This window comes from Cydia splendana, chromosome 18, assembly GCF_910591565.1.
Source record: "Cydia splendana chromosome 18, ilCydSple1.2, whole genome shotgun sequence".
NCBI classification, from domain to species: domain Eukaryota; kingdom Metazoa; phylum Arthropoda; class Insecta; order Lepidoptera; family Tortricidae; genus Cydia; species Cydia splendana.
Genome location: NC_085977.1, coordinates 6,264,433 through 6,278,810, shown reverse-complemented (window position 1 = coordinate 6,278,810; position 14,378 = coordinate 6,264,433). Strand labels below are relative to the sequence as shown.

Below are 14,378 nucleotides of genomic sequence, written 5' to 3'. Positions count from 1 at the left end.
CTAAAGAAGTTTTCACTTCAAAAACTTGGGCTCATCTTGGGCTAGTTCATGGAGTATAGAAGTAACTACCTTCCATACTATATTTTGGCCCAGGACTGTCTCATTTCAATCAAACATAGACAAATAATCATGCTGTCTTTATCTTACGCTAGTATTAGCAGTTACACGCAAAAGTGTAATAATATTATACCTATAATATTTATTTATTTTAAACGTGCTATATGGTTGACGACTATTAGTTGATGGCGAGTGTATGAGTTGCGGTTTGGGATAGCCCTGTCGGTTCAGTACTGCGTACTGGGCCGTGTTGCATAATAAACTACAACTAATATTACAAGCGGAACTCCTTTTCTAATAAGTGAAATTGGAAAAGGATTTCCGCTTGTAATATTAGTTGTAGTTTGTTATGGAACATGGCCCTGGCGGCTTAGCACGGTCGCGTTTTTATCCCTTGTCACCATGCCTGTCACGTTCTAACAATTATGTAAGTGCGAAAGGGACGCGCATAGTGATAGTCGATAAAAATGGAACCGTGCTGAGCCCGCAGTTCATCATTTCGCTAAATTATTACATTTATTACATATAAAGCACGCAATTTTGGATATTGTTTTCTACATATACATTACAACAATATAGTTAAGATTATTTTTATTAACAATTATTTACATTATAAAGATTATTTTAATGCTTCCTTCAAGATTACATAACAGTGTTATTTGATGTGATAGACTCGTCCTCCAGGCGTCGCGTGAACGTTTCATTGTCAAGCACAGTGTACACGTAATTTCGGTATGTGTACAAGTTTTGCAGTTTGGCTTTAGTGTCCATGTCACGGATCTTGTACAGGACTGGTGGTACTCGGGCGATACCGGATTCTCTTGTCAGCTCTTCGTAGTAGGCGTCCTGGATAAATGAAAGTAGGCAATGAAAAATAAGAAAGAAAATGAAAGAATAATAATAGAAGCTAATAAAGAGTACTAGAGTAGTAGAGGTACTTGTAGTACGGGGTCTAAAATAGGACTTTCCTGAAATAGGCGAAATGAAAGTACAGCGCCATGTTCTGAGGTCTATGAGAGAAGTTAAAATAAGTGAGCTTAATTTTATGTTGCTTAACTGAATACCTCTTTATCTGCTAACAGATGTATGTCATTTAGCGGACGACCCTTGGCGAGAAGTAGATCTGCACGTGCTTGCCATTCCGCCATCATTGCTTTCTTAGACGGCAGAGTGAAGTTTCCCTTTATTAGCGCTGTGGCGTAACGTGCCTGAAGACGAAAAAAAACGTTTTCACTACAAATATAGGTACTTATATAAAACGGGGAACACTGCGATCGTCCTCAATGATCTATTTTCTTCAAAAAATGGGACACAGTGCGTATTATTTTAAATTGCATTGTTACGTTTCTACAAAGGCAAATTCACACGTAAACTAGATTAAATTTGCTAGGGGAGGCTTTAAGCAAAACCTTACTAGGTTAAAGTTGGCTCGATAGAAAAAATATCACGAAAACATGTCTAATTTTCATTCAATTCCAATTGTATATCGTCGCGCTACATTGCTGCAAAATTTTAAACAGGAGTAATTACGTTTTCAGAGTTACCTATTGAGGTAAAACGTTAAAACCCGAGCAATGGCCGTATCTTCCATCGCAAAATTCGCAGATCGTGCCATATCTTTATTCCCTTCTAATTTCCTGGCTTAACAGGGGGCTTAAATGCAAATATAAAATCTGACAATTGCGAATCGGACTTGCCCACCAAGGGTTCCGTACTTTTTAGTATTTGTTGTTATAGCGGCAACAGAAATACATCATCTGTGAAAATTTCAACTGTCTAGGTTCAGACAGACGGACAGCCGGACAGCGGAGTCTTAGTAATAGGGTCCCGTTTTTACCCTTTGGGTTTCTCTCTCTATGTTCGCTCCCGGTGGTGGTCATCGGTGGATGTGATGCTCCACTCCTGGTTTTTATGATCTGCCTCCAACGGTGCCTGTTCATCGCGTCTCTGACGATCGAGCAAAAGTTGGTTGGGGATGGGGTACCCTTTGGGTTCGGAACTCTAGCAATCATCATAACACGGGCAGTTACACTTACTTGAGCGTCAATGGCAACAACAAGACACGCGCGGACCACAAGCCCCATGAATACCATGGAAGGCTCATGTATATTGACCATGTACTTATAGAGAGGGACCACGCTCCTCGGCGACAACGTCAAGCCGCTGCTGCTATCGAGGAAGGGGTAGTCGTATTCGTAACCTGGAAAAAGTGACGCGTGATTTTAAGAAGATTTTGTTAATACTACAAATGGATGTTGGTACCTACTGATTAGGTAGTCGTAAGAAAGGTTTTACGGGAATATTGTAGGCTCAAAAGATCTGGAGATTTTACTTATCATAAGGAGCAAAATACTACAAAAGAGTAAAAGGTAGGTGAAGTAACACTAGGCCCCCAGGACTTTTTAATAACTGGTGATCGAGTCCCATCAACAACAAGCGTCTTCTATTTCTACACATGTCAGTGATTTATATTACCTGTGCACAAAATGACATGATCGACTTCTTCAAAACTACCATCAACGAAAACCACTCCCGTCTCATTTAATTCCTTCACATCAGGTCTCTTCACATAATGGCTTGGGAAGTGGGTGGTATCGAATTTGGCAGGCGAGTGATGGCTGTGAACCAGCCGGCTGGCGACTTCAGCTACGATTAAGCTGATCTCCATGCCTGAGGGCCCGGCGCCGATGATGAGGACTCGGCGATGGGCGTAGGGCTCCGGTGTTCTGAAGTCATGACTGTGGATGACGGTTCCTGGAAGTAGTGATAAGATACGTATAGGATAATTCCTCCAGAAATGTTTACGAATGATACTTTTTTACTTGTTGAAGGTATTTAGTTTCAGTCTGACACTTATTTACACACTTTTACCTAGGCTAACTTTGTATGTATTATGTGATTGAACCACTTCTTGGTATCTGATTCAGTAGAAATTTGGAGTACCTACTTTCTTAACTCCGATGACAATGCAAATAATATGCTAAATTGCTAACATGGAGCTGATGATGCTGATGATGATGATGCTGTTAGAAGGTAGCAAACGGAAAATCTCGGTTGAAAAACACAAACATATCGAGTTTAGGCTCATTAGAAAGGTCTAGAGTAGTACTTGATACACATGCAAATGAGAAGAAGTACAGTCAGCAGTAAAAGTATGTGTCACTTTTTTTTAAAGTAACTTGTTTAAAGCCAGACCTTGCAATCATCAGAACCGACATCGGTAGACAAATAGTAGATTGTACAACAAGGGCATAAAGTGACCCATTTTCACCCGAGGCAATTTTTTGGTCTGAGCGAAGCGAAGACCAAAATAGTAGGACGAGGGTAAAAATGGACACTTATGCCCTTGTTGTACACTCTGCTTTTCACTTCGATTGCGAGGAAAATAATTATATTTTTCACGGAAATTTACACCACGAAATTGTCGTAAAGCGAAAGAACATAATACATAACCACTTCCCGCCAACTAACTTTTTATTTTTTTTTAAATTTTCAACATGTGATCAGAGTTTCAGACGCTTGGTTTTCTGCCAAGTCAAACATTTCGGAGCATTTTTGAACGATAATCGACTCCTATTTTATGTGATATACTAAATTTAATGACAGAAAATACGGATTTCTAATAAATTGTAGCAAAAATAAAATAATATAACAAGTTTTGTCATCTACACAATTTTATTGCTCAGTAAAATTGTGCAATATGTTTTAACTGTTTGGCTGTTGAGACCGATTACCTTAGTCTTAGAAGAAAATTTTACTTTTATGCTCTAGAGCATAAAATGCGATTTTATGTCGTCTACGGACGACATAAAGGTGCACTTTTTGAGCATGAGAAGTGAAATAGTAGATTGTACAACAAGGGCATAAAGTGACCCATTTTTACCCGAGGCAATTTTTTGGTCTGAGCGACTGGTCTCACTCTGCTTTTCACTTCGATTGCGAGGAAAATATACAAAAAATATAATATTTTAGGTTATTTTAACGTATTTATTCAAGACTAAAGAAAATTGTTCTTGGGCCGGTCGGAGGCGCGGGGCGCGCCGATCGGGAGAGCGCCGGTCGGGGGCGCGCCGGCAGGGCTGGCAGTTTGTATGGCAGAATTTGGACTTTATTGCTAAGTCAATAAGGGTCGTAATAGATGATTTTACTTTATGCTCTAGAGCATAATATGCGATTTTATGTCGTCTACGCACGACATAAAGGTGCACTTTTTGAGCATGAGAAGTGAAAACGATATTTAAAGCAAATACTAAGTTACATTTTAATTTATTTTATATTGTGTGTTTAATGTTTGAAAAGTTTTGTATACCTTTAAATTTCTCTTCTCCATTTAAAATAGGTCTGTTGGGTTTACTGTGATGTCCTGTTCCTACTATCACGTAATCGTAATCTTCTACAAACTCTTCTCCAGTGACGACGTGTTTGCGTTTAACTTTCCACACGTTATCTGTCCTCTTTACTGATTCCACTAGATGTAGGAACTGGAAGAAGAAGAAGTTATATCATTTACGAAAGTACCTGTGTCGTATTTGTTGTCATATAAATCATCACCTGCATTGAATTCTGTAATTACAATTGACGTGTACACACTCGTGTCTACAATGCGAGAAGGAGATGTGCTTCATACGCATCTAGTGTGGTTCGCCATCGTAAAGTATGTACCCTACAGCTGTGTCCGGATTGCGCGTATACTGGCACGCGTAGTCGGTTACGCGTGTCCTGGAACACCATGTCCGTACTTGCAGCCACGCGTGCCAATGTACGCGCAATCCGTATACAGCTTAAGAGTGAAGTCCGGATTCCTCCTGAGGGTCGCGAAGTTGGAATCTCGATACAATGTGAATTTTAATTGTTTTCTGGTGAGCGTTCCGACTGAACGACTATCGACCTTCACCAAGGAGGCATTTTGGGCCAAAGGTTGCGTAATACATCGCAGCCATAACATGTTTGGTAGTTTTTAGATATATTTTTATAAGTTGCCTGAAATAGAGATATTTCATTTCATTTCTTCGAAACGCGGTATTGGTACTTACCTGTATATGCTTTTGTATATCAAAATGTTTGGCAATGTCGTTCAGGTACTTGTAGTAGCGCTCCCAACCGGGAAAGGAAGGCACGTCATCAGGTAACCTGTACCCGTTTAGCTCCATCGTGGGCTTTGGCAGATTAGTCCTGGAACGTGAGATCATTTACTTTTAAATACTTTAATAATTGTATTGAAACATTACGCAAATACATATAAATATTGTATAAAAACTTATAAACTAAAAGTAACTATCCTAAATTGATAAAAATAAAACATCCCTAAACCTAAACTAAAATAAAAAATCACCCCTCGGCAAGGTGCCGTAGACGCTGGCAGCATAATGTTAATGCGCTGTCCGGGGAAGCTGCCAGCCCTATGGTCCCATTTATGTGTGTTAGTTTTTCAGTAATGAGTACTTGGTACATAAGTACTATGATTTATTTTCATGATAAATTGAAACCTCTTTGTAATGTCCCATTATTCTTGGAAGACCTAATAATATAATATCTCATCTACATAATCACAGTGGTCAGACGGAGCACCAAATTGTTTGTATATCTTTATTCGTTTATTTAAAAAATGTATTTAGTTAGATAACATATGTAGGTATATTAGTTTGACTGTCTCGTATTTCATAAAGATCCAAAAAATCGCACTGTTGAAAGTAAAATTATTTCTAAAAGAAGTCGTGCTCTCGTGCTTTTCGACAAATTTTACTTTCAGGGTTCTTCTTTGTTATTATTTTTTTTGCAGACAAAATGAAAGCAACTGCGAATATTGCAGAAATGTATTAAACTAACACTGCATCAGAATGAAACGTATTCCGTATTAGAACATTATCATCCGGGATCTGCACGACTACAATACGCCTTACTTTTAGAGTTAGACCAAGAAAAGTCTGTAGCGATTTTGATAGCCCACGCAGTGCAAGTGTTATGTATAAGTCATAATTTCATAGAAGTTTGACGTTTAAAATGACACTTGCACTGCGTGGGCTATCAAAATCGCTGCAGACTTTTTTCGGTCTGACTTTATTTACCTTAAATGCTTATACATGCTCGTATGCAGAGGCAGGCCATTCTCGTCTGTCCCCACTCTGGGGTCGAATCGCCAGGTACCCCCGACGTATCTCGTACATTCTAGGACGGTGAAATTGATGCCTTCCTCCTTCAAATATCTGGCTGAAGATAACCCGGCGACACCTGCCCCGATTACGCACACTCGTGGATTGCTTATTTTCTCCTGAAAAATAAAATAAAAAGTTTATCCCGGGCCGCACATGCACGGATAAGTAGGATAAATAAAAAAACTGATTGAAATCATATTATGCAATTCAACAATTCGTAAATAAGAATACGCGAGCTTTTGTCGCATAAGTCAAAACTCAAAACACATACTTACTAAAAGTTATTTAGTAAAAGATATGTATATGTGTTTTAACGATTATGGAAATTTTGAATGGTATTCCTTGTAACTCTTTTCAGTTTTGATCCTACTTAATCATGTCATAAATAAATGACTAAGTATTGCATTGTCATGTACATAATAAGGTGTTACGATTTAAATTATAAGTATTATTATACAGGGTTCTTTTTGACCAGTTAGCCACACGGTAATATAAGTTGCGAAAAGTCGTCAAAAAAATCTTAGTGAACTAAAAATCATAATTTTTTTATCACTTTCAGTTTGTAGCCACTTTTTGAAATCCGAATATTCAACGCGTGCTTGGTCACCCTAAAGTAGCACTCGGTGGCGGGGCGACGTTTCTACCATCCCTCTCTATTGCATTGTGCTTGCCACATTATTGCACGAATCGCAACAAACGAGTACAGTGACCATATTTTTTGTTATCGATGGATAAAATTGTCAATTTTTTTTTTAAAGTACCACATTTTTTTTCAAAAATGTGTTGTACTGCTGATCTATAATGACATATTTAAATATGGCTAACGGTCCAAAAATGACCCTGTATATTCCAAGCGTATGGATATAATATAATACATAGGTCATATGTATAATAGTTATATGTACCCGAAACCGCACTTCGTAAATGTGGTGACTAAGGCGTTTCTCATTTTTATAACACAAACACGCTTGTGGATTTTTTTTTAATTATGATTTTATATGTATTAACCCTGTGCGATACGTTAATACATATAAACAAACATATACTTACAACAATTTGTACCTTAATTAGGTACACCTAAATAAATACCTGCTAATACTGGTAAAATACGTAGTCACAATTTACTTTTTTACTTACCTCAAAAGTAGTTAAAACGTCTAATCGAAATGGACACAAAAACAATGAAGTTCCCTTGTCATCTTTAATAGAATGAATGTAAATTCCTAGTACCTACCTTTTCTTCTTTGATTTTATTAATTCACAAAAAATCATAGTCATAACTTTGCCTAGTATTAAATATTAATAATAAAAAAACATTATTTATTGCAAAGTATGTTTCAATGTATATGTTTACGGCAACTAGGTAACTCACCATGACTTAACCTTGTGACGTAATACAATATGTCGACTGTAGGTAAATGCATTTAAATTTATCAATTTGTTATCATGTTATCACTACACAATGCATGACTGATAAAAAATCCTATACAATGCCCGCGCTTGCGTGGGTACACCACCACTGAGAGTCAGTGACTAAATGTTTTGAAGTAGTCATGTCACGAATCAGAGGCGAGATTATGTCAACAAATAAATAGTGTTGTACTAAACACGACATTGGTACGAGTTGGTAAGTATAGCTAATTGTAGTCGCGAGCTTGAAAATCGTTCTAACGATATCGATGAATTATTGTTACGATAACAAGGTATTTTAAAAGCGGGATATTAAGTGGGTAAGCCAGAGATACGAAATAAATATTAATGAAATTTTATGTAAAAAACAGTTAAATATACAATACAGTTTGTCCATCGCAATTCAACGCGGCAACGTAACACCCTTGCACTGTGGGTGTTGCGCGGGTTTTCAAGTATTTCCAGTAATTTTAAGTAAGTAGGTATAGGTATATTATATTATCGTCTTGTCTGTAGGTATGTATACATTTCGATTTTATTGGATTTCTTCTTTTAGTTTAATTCAAAGGTTAAATATCGGGTGGAACAGAACGAAGGACTTTTACGCAAACGGGGAATTGTTTAGGCCAAGTACTTTATTTTTCACTTATTAAGAACGTTAATATTTCTAACCGTTTTTGAGATACAGTTTGTTAAAAATTAGTGCAAAATTCAATGTGTTTCAACCCTAGCAAGTATAACCTATTGAATGACATGACATGTGTCAATTCAAAATGTAAATAACTTTGTGGTGTTGTCACTGATATAAAAATATTTCATTTTAATGATTTTGTTTTACTTTTTAATCCAGATTTACGATTACAATAACTCGATTGTAGATCGCTTAGATAACACTATCCTTTCAGCTCAGTCTCTAGAAATGTTCCACCCTGTATATTAGGTACAAAGATAAATAAAAAATAATTTGAATTTTAAAGAAATACAATTAGAATTGGTAAATGTAAATAAACCTTGTACTTATTTTCATTATATTTTATTACATATTCTATTTATTTAGGTACTTTAAATTCAGTGAAAGACATTTCGTTGACCTTTATCTGTAATTTGCCTGTATCTACTATAATTAAGTCAGTTATTGTTAAAAGAGGACCTTCATACTTATTAAAATTAAATTGAAATGAACTCGGATTGAATTAATTGAGTAAATTGAGTTTGCAAAATGTGTTTTGACATCAAAGGCCATAGTCGGTTTTCCATAGTAAGTTGGCCCTTAAGTCAATTTGATTCGGGTTTTTTTTGTGAGTACCTCTTATGGTGAAGGATATTTTTGCTGAGTATCAACATCCTACTAGTGACAGTTTTTGAGTTATGATTTTATTAATTTTTTTCTTTAATGTATTGATTTTCGGAATGTATTCAAGCGATTTGCTTAATTTTTTTAAATAGTGTTCTTTATTTTGGTATACATCGGTACTCAAAAAACGAATACCAGTTGTCATATAAAAAAATTAAAAAAAAAGTAAAACAAAAATAAAACATTTTTTTTATGTCGTGGTGAAGTAGTGACACCTCTAATTTTTAGGATTCCGTACCCAAAGGGTAAAACGGGACCCTATTACTAAGACTTCGCTGTCCGTCCGTCCGTCCGTCCGTCCGTCCGTCCGTCTGTCACCAGGCTGTATCTCACGAACCGTGATAGCTAGACAGTTGAAATTTTCACAGATGATGTATTTCTGTTGCCGCTATAACAACAAATACTAAAAACAGAATAAAATAAAGATTTAAATGGGGCTCCCATACAACAAACGTGATTTTTGACCAAAGTTAAGCAACGTCGGGAGTGGTCAGTACTTGGATGGGTGACCGTTTTTTTTGCTTTTTTTTTTGTTTTTTTTTTTGCATTATGGTACGGAACCCTTCGTGCGCGAGTCCGACTCGCACTTGCCCGGTTTTTTTTTTCTAGTTGTAGGCCAAGCATTGGCCTATTGTTTGCCTAAATATCAAAATTTTCCAAACGGTACTTCCTGTCAAAAATTAGCAATGTGTGTGGTCAAGTTCTGTTCTCGATCGGTGGTTTTCAATGTAGTATACAAACTCTTCGATTATGTTTGCGATTTCTTATCAGGTTGTCGTATTTAAGAGTAAAATGCCAATGACAACTTAATGTTTTTATACTACATCGAAAAAAATCGATTGAGTACAGAACTTAACCACACACATTGCTAATTTTTGACAGGAAGTACCGTTTGGAAAATTTTGATATTTAGGCAAATAGTAGGCCAATGTTTGGCCTACAACTAGAAAAAAAAAAATTAGAGGTGTCACTACTTCACCACGACATAAAAAAAATGTTTTATTTTTGTTTTACTTTTTTTTCTATTTTTTTATATGACAACTGGTATTCGTTTTTTGAGTATCGATGCATACCTAAATAAAGAACACTATTAAAAAAAAAAAAGCAAATCGTTTGAATACATCCCGAAAAACAATACATTAAAGAAAAAAATTAATAAAATCATAAGTCAAAAACTGTCACTAGTAGGATGTTGATACTCAGCAAAAATATCCTTCACCATAAGCCAAAACTCACCAAAAAAAACCCGAATCAAATTGACTTAAGGGCCAACTTACTATGGAAAACCGACTATAGCCTTTAATTCACATTAAAATACAATTGAATCACTTTGTCACTCGATTGATGCTTGGAAGTATTTCGTATTCGAAATGAATTGGCTATTGTTAAAGCGTTTTTAGATGGATGCCTGGCACGTGTATCCAGCAACGAATAAATAGGTACCTAGATACCTACCTCGTATATTTCGGCTGGATGTGTGTGTGATTTATGTTATGTACCTATATCCCGAAAAATATGTTTACTTACTCCCCCTTAGAGAACATCAACATCTGACCAGCCAAAATGTATGAAAAAGCCAATTTATTTTTCGTTATTTCGGGGTTGGTCCCATAGTAGAAGTTGCTTAGGATGACCTAGGTCATACTGTCAAAATATTGCTAGAGGTTAAAAACATCATGTATTAAATAGGTACCTACAGGCTTTGTTATTTGAAATTGTGTTTTATAATTGTTGGATATTTATTTTTAATTCTTGTACCTGAATGTGTAAATTGCATGTTAACGTGTAAAAGTGCCCTTGTGGCCTATTTCATAAATTAAATGTTTGAGTTTTTTGACGTTACTTATAACTTATAACCTAATTGCGTAAACGGGTTTATAATAGTCGCTTTGCCTTATTTTCGCTAATACGGCTTTTCATCTCTTTCGTTTTACTATAAGTACTAAATATACTAACGAAAGACATGTAACACTAATATTTACTACGCATTGTTCAATAAGTGATGTATTATGTACAATTTTCAAGTCTCTTGCTTATTACATAATTTCAATCATAATGACTAAAACTACATGTGTGTTGTCAACATAACCGCATTTTGTGTCACATTTAAGTACCTACATCTCAAGCATAATATTTATTGCCGTCCATCTTACCTGAATGTTCTGACACATAATATAGTTAACTACACACAATCCACAAAACACTAAATATTTATACATATTCACGCTATTCTTATTGAACTGCCCGAGGAATACTAAAGTTATTCTTGTTCTGCGTCACTTATACGTAACTTTGACCTTTGCTGATAATGATTTATCTAGTCATCGAACAAATTAATCGAGTACCTATTAAACGAGTGAATGGTTAACTTGCTTGCCGCTACACTAGAGTCAGTGGCGTAGCTAGGGGGGGGCGGCGGGGGCGGCCCGCCCCGGGTGTCACCCATTTGGGGGGTGACACCCGACCGTGAACATCAGTAGTCCCATCTATAAAAATTCGTAAAACTGTGGCAGATTGCACAACCGCCATTAAGGAAATAATATACAACATGCCCACGAGGAACCCGAGAGATTTTGACAGAATATTCCTGATCATATTTAAAGACTAAAATGTCCTATAAACTGTTTTGGAATTCGCCTAGTTTCATAGTCCAGTAGCACCAGCATAGCAATGTACAAATTGCAGAACATTCCCAAAAAGCGGAAACGTTCTCGAGAATGTTCTCAGAACATGGAAATTATTGTTCCGCCATCTTGGATTTTTTCCAAAAAAACTTTTTTTTGACATAGGAATCTAGAGGCCTCTATCTCCCGCCATGCCAAATTAAAAAAAAAGTCGGCCATTTTATTTTTTTTATGCAGTTTGTTTTGTCTCGGGGCCCTCTATGACATTTGGTCGAGCACCCCCCACCTATCACGCACCATTTAAAAGTTGCCATACAAAATAAAAGTGGCCAGTTTTCCCGCAATTGTAGCATTTTTCCAAAAAAACAATTTTTGATAGGTATTTAGGGGATCCCGAGATTCCGTGGCCAAAATTTCAGCGCGCTAGTGCAAACTTGAAAAAATTTAAAAAAAAAGTCGGCCATATTGAAACAAAAACATGGCCGCGTCAATATGACATTTGGTCGAGCACCCCCCACCTAGGTCTGACCGTTTGGCCGGGCCGTCATACATTTTTCTGACCGGAAGCGGTAGACCAAAAGTCGGAATTTTCTGGGGGTAAGGATACTACACCTAAACTATCGTGAATATTCATGGTATAAACTACGATAAATAAATAAATTCTCGTTCTCGAGAACATTCTCAGAAGTTACCGAGAAATTCTCATGTGGAAAGTTTCGCAACTTTGGAAAGTTTTTTTTTAATTATGTGATTATTTCTGAAATTGACAAAAAAAAGTTAAAATTATTTTTGGGTGACAGTTTTACAAATTATAGCATTTACATTTTATGTACAAAAAATCGAAAAACGAGAAATTCTCATGTGGAAAGTTTCGCAAATTTGGAAAGTTTTTTTTTAATTGTGATTATTTCTGTAATTGACAAAAAAAAGTAAAAATTATTTTTGGTTGTCAGTTTTACAAATTATAGCATTTACATTTTATGTACAAAAAATCGAAAAACAATTTTATTTTGGCGAAATTGACGTAAACTCTTTTAGTATTTTTTCCTTATTTTGGCCTCAGAAATGCATGGTTAAAATCTCTCGGGGTTCCTGGTATGTAACAATAATATGTTGGTGCCTTGTAGGTTTTTTTATTCAGAAAGTTTTTTTTAATTATGTGATTATTTCTGTAATTGAGAAGCTATGTCACTATTTCTAATTGGGTGACTCTGGACTCTTTGAAATTCATTGTGAAATGGGATTTTACAGAATCTCTTTGAAATCGCGCACTTGGCAAAAAAAGTTTTTAATTTTTTTTTAACGTAAATTATTTGTATATCTTTCACGGGACAATGATGACTCGGACCTTTGGGAGGCGTGCGCGGAGCCCAGGCCAACATGTAGACCCTTATGACACTTATGAAATGTGGGTTACACCGAGCGGATGCTGTCCTTGCCCGTGTCATAGAACGCGCGCAGAGGCAACACCCGCCAGGGTGTGGACTATTGAGAGTTCATGGAATCTAAAATGAAAGCGATGGAGTAAATTGTGAGCTATGGAATATTAAACGTAATTTTATAATTGTAAAATATTAAACATATTTTACAATTTTGATTGAATTTTGGGGTGACACCCACAATTTCCGCCCCGGGTGCCACCCATGCTAGCTACGCCACTGACTAGAGTATTATATGATCTGTGCCGAACTAAATAAATAAATATTAGGGGACATCTTACACAGATCAATCTAGCCCCAAACTAAGCAAAGCTTATACTATGGGTGCTAGGCGACGATATACATACTTATATAGATAAATACATAGTTATATACGTAGAAAACATCCATGACATATATTTGTGTTCATCACACAAATAAATGCCCTTACCTACCGGGATTCGAACCCAGGACCATTCGGCTTCTCAAGCAGGGTCACTACCCACTAGGCCAGATCGGAATGAATGAATCAACGTTATACAGTATTCCTTCATTTAAGGTTTTAGTACACCTAAAAGCTCGGCACCAGTTAGGCACCGCATTAACCCGACCCCCTCAGTATTCTTTGTAGGAAACTCCTTACTGTAACGCGCATTAGACAGCATCGCCTACATTACATGCATATTTATAGAAAATTGAAAACCGGCAAAGTGCGAGTCGGACTCGCGCACGAAGGGTTCCGTACCATTACGCAGAAAACGGCAAAATCAAGTTTGTTGTATGGGAGTCTAACTTAAATATTTATTTTATTTTGTTTTTAGTATTTTTAGGGTTCCGTACCTCAAAAGGAAAAAACGGAACCCTTATAGGATCACTCGTGCGTCTGTCTGTCCGTCTGTCACAGCCTATTTGCTCCGAAACTACTGGACCAATTAAGTTGAAATTTGGTACACATATGTAAGTCTGTGACCCAAAGACGGACATGTAACGTCAACAAATGAATTTTTAACATAGGAGCTACTTTTGGGGGGTAAATAAGAAAATTAAAAAACAAAGTTTAGCAAACTATATCGTGTTATATATCAAACGAAAGGGCTCATTGTGAGAATCTCAAGCATATTTTTTTTATAATTTTAGGATAAATAGTTTAGAAGTTATTCAATAAAGTAGACAAAAAATGACCATTCCCCCCCCCTCTATCTCCGAAACTACTGGGTCTAAAATTTTGAAAAAAATACACGAAATAGTTCTTTACTGAAAGATGACAGGAAAACCTATTAGAAATCTACAGTCAAGTGTAAGACGGATTTAGGAACAAAAATGCGTTTAGGTAATTTTAGGGACGCAGCAGCAACGGTTTAAG

At 36.5% G+C, this 14,378-nt stretch overlaps 2 protein-coding genes and 1 long non-coding RNA gene across 5 annotated transcripts in view; 2 read left to right on the top strand and 1 right to left on the bottom strand.

The window, feature by feature from the left end:
- Positions 1–6,514, top strand: part of LOC134799429 (uncharacterized) — a 78,564-nt gene extending 72,050 nt beyond the window's left edge. The window contains exon 3 of the long non-coding RNA XR_010145403.1: positions 6,499–6,514. This is a non-coding gene — a long non-coding RNA (uncharacterized LOC134799429). The remainder of the gene's footprint in view (positions 1–6,498) is intronic.
- LOC134799417 (transcription initiation factor IIA subunit 2-like) overlaps positions 1–14,378 on the top strand; it is a 215,563-nt gene that overhangs the window by 136,639 nt on the left and 64,546 nt on the right. The window lies entirely within an intron of this gene.
- On the bottom strand, positions 634–11,251 carry LOC134799415 (senecionine N-oxygenase-like). 2 transcript variants are annotated; one of them, XM_063771814.1, is made up of 8 exons: positions 11,127–11,251; positions 6,123–6,325; positions 5,091–5,229; positions 4,367–4,538; positions 2,533–2,811; positions 2,094–2,257; positions 1,122–1,265; positions 634–903 (listed from the first exon to the last, which is right to left on the bottom strand). In XM_063771814.1, the coding sequence occupies exons 1-8, from the start codon at positions 11,190–11,192 to the stop codon at positions 700–702; spliced, it is 1,371 nt and encodes a 456-aa protein (XP_063627884.1). In that variant the 5' UTR covers positions 11,193–11,251; the 3' UTR covers positions 634–699. The 2 variants fall into 2 exon arrangements, with proteins under 2 accessions (XP_063627884.1, XP_063627885.1); XM_063771815.1 differs by lacking the exon at positions 11,127–11,251 and adding an exon at positions 7,582–7,722.

What these genes read in the sequence shown, in the direction of transcription:
- LOC134799415 (XM_063771814.1), bottom strand. Translation starts at nt 11,192, where the DNA reads ATGTATAAATATTTAGTGTTTTGTGGATTGTGTGTAGTTAACTATATT. An exon ending in AGCATGTATAAGCATTTAAG is followed by an intron (nt 5,230 to 6,122) that starts GTAAATAAAGTC and finishes CTCACGTTCCAG; the next exon opens with GACTAATCTGCCAAAGCCCA. An exon ending in TGGAGAAGAGAAATTTAAAG is followed by an intron (nt 2,812 to 4,366) that starts GTATACAAAACT and finishes CACTACTTCCAG; the next exon opens with GAACCGTCATCCACAGTCAT.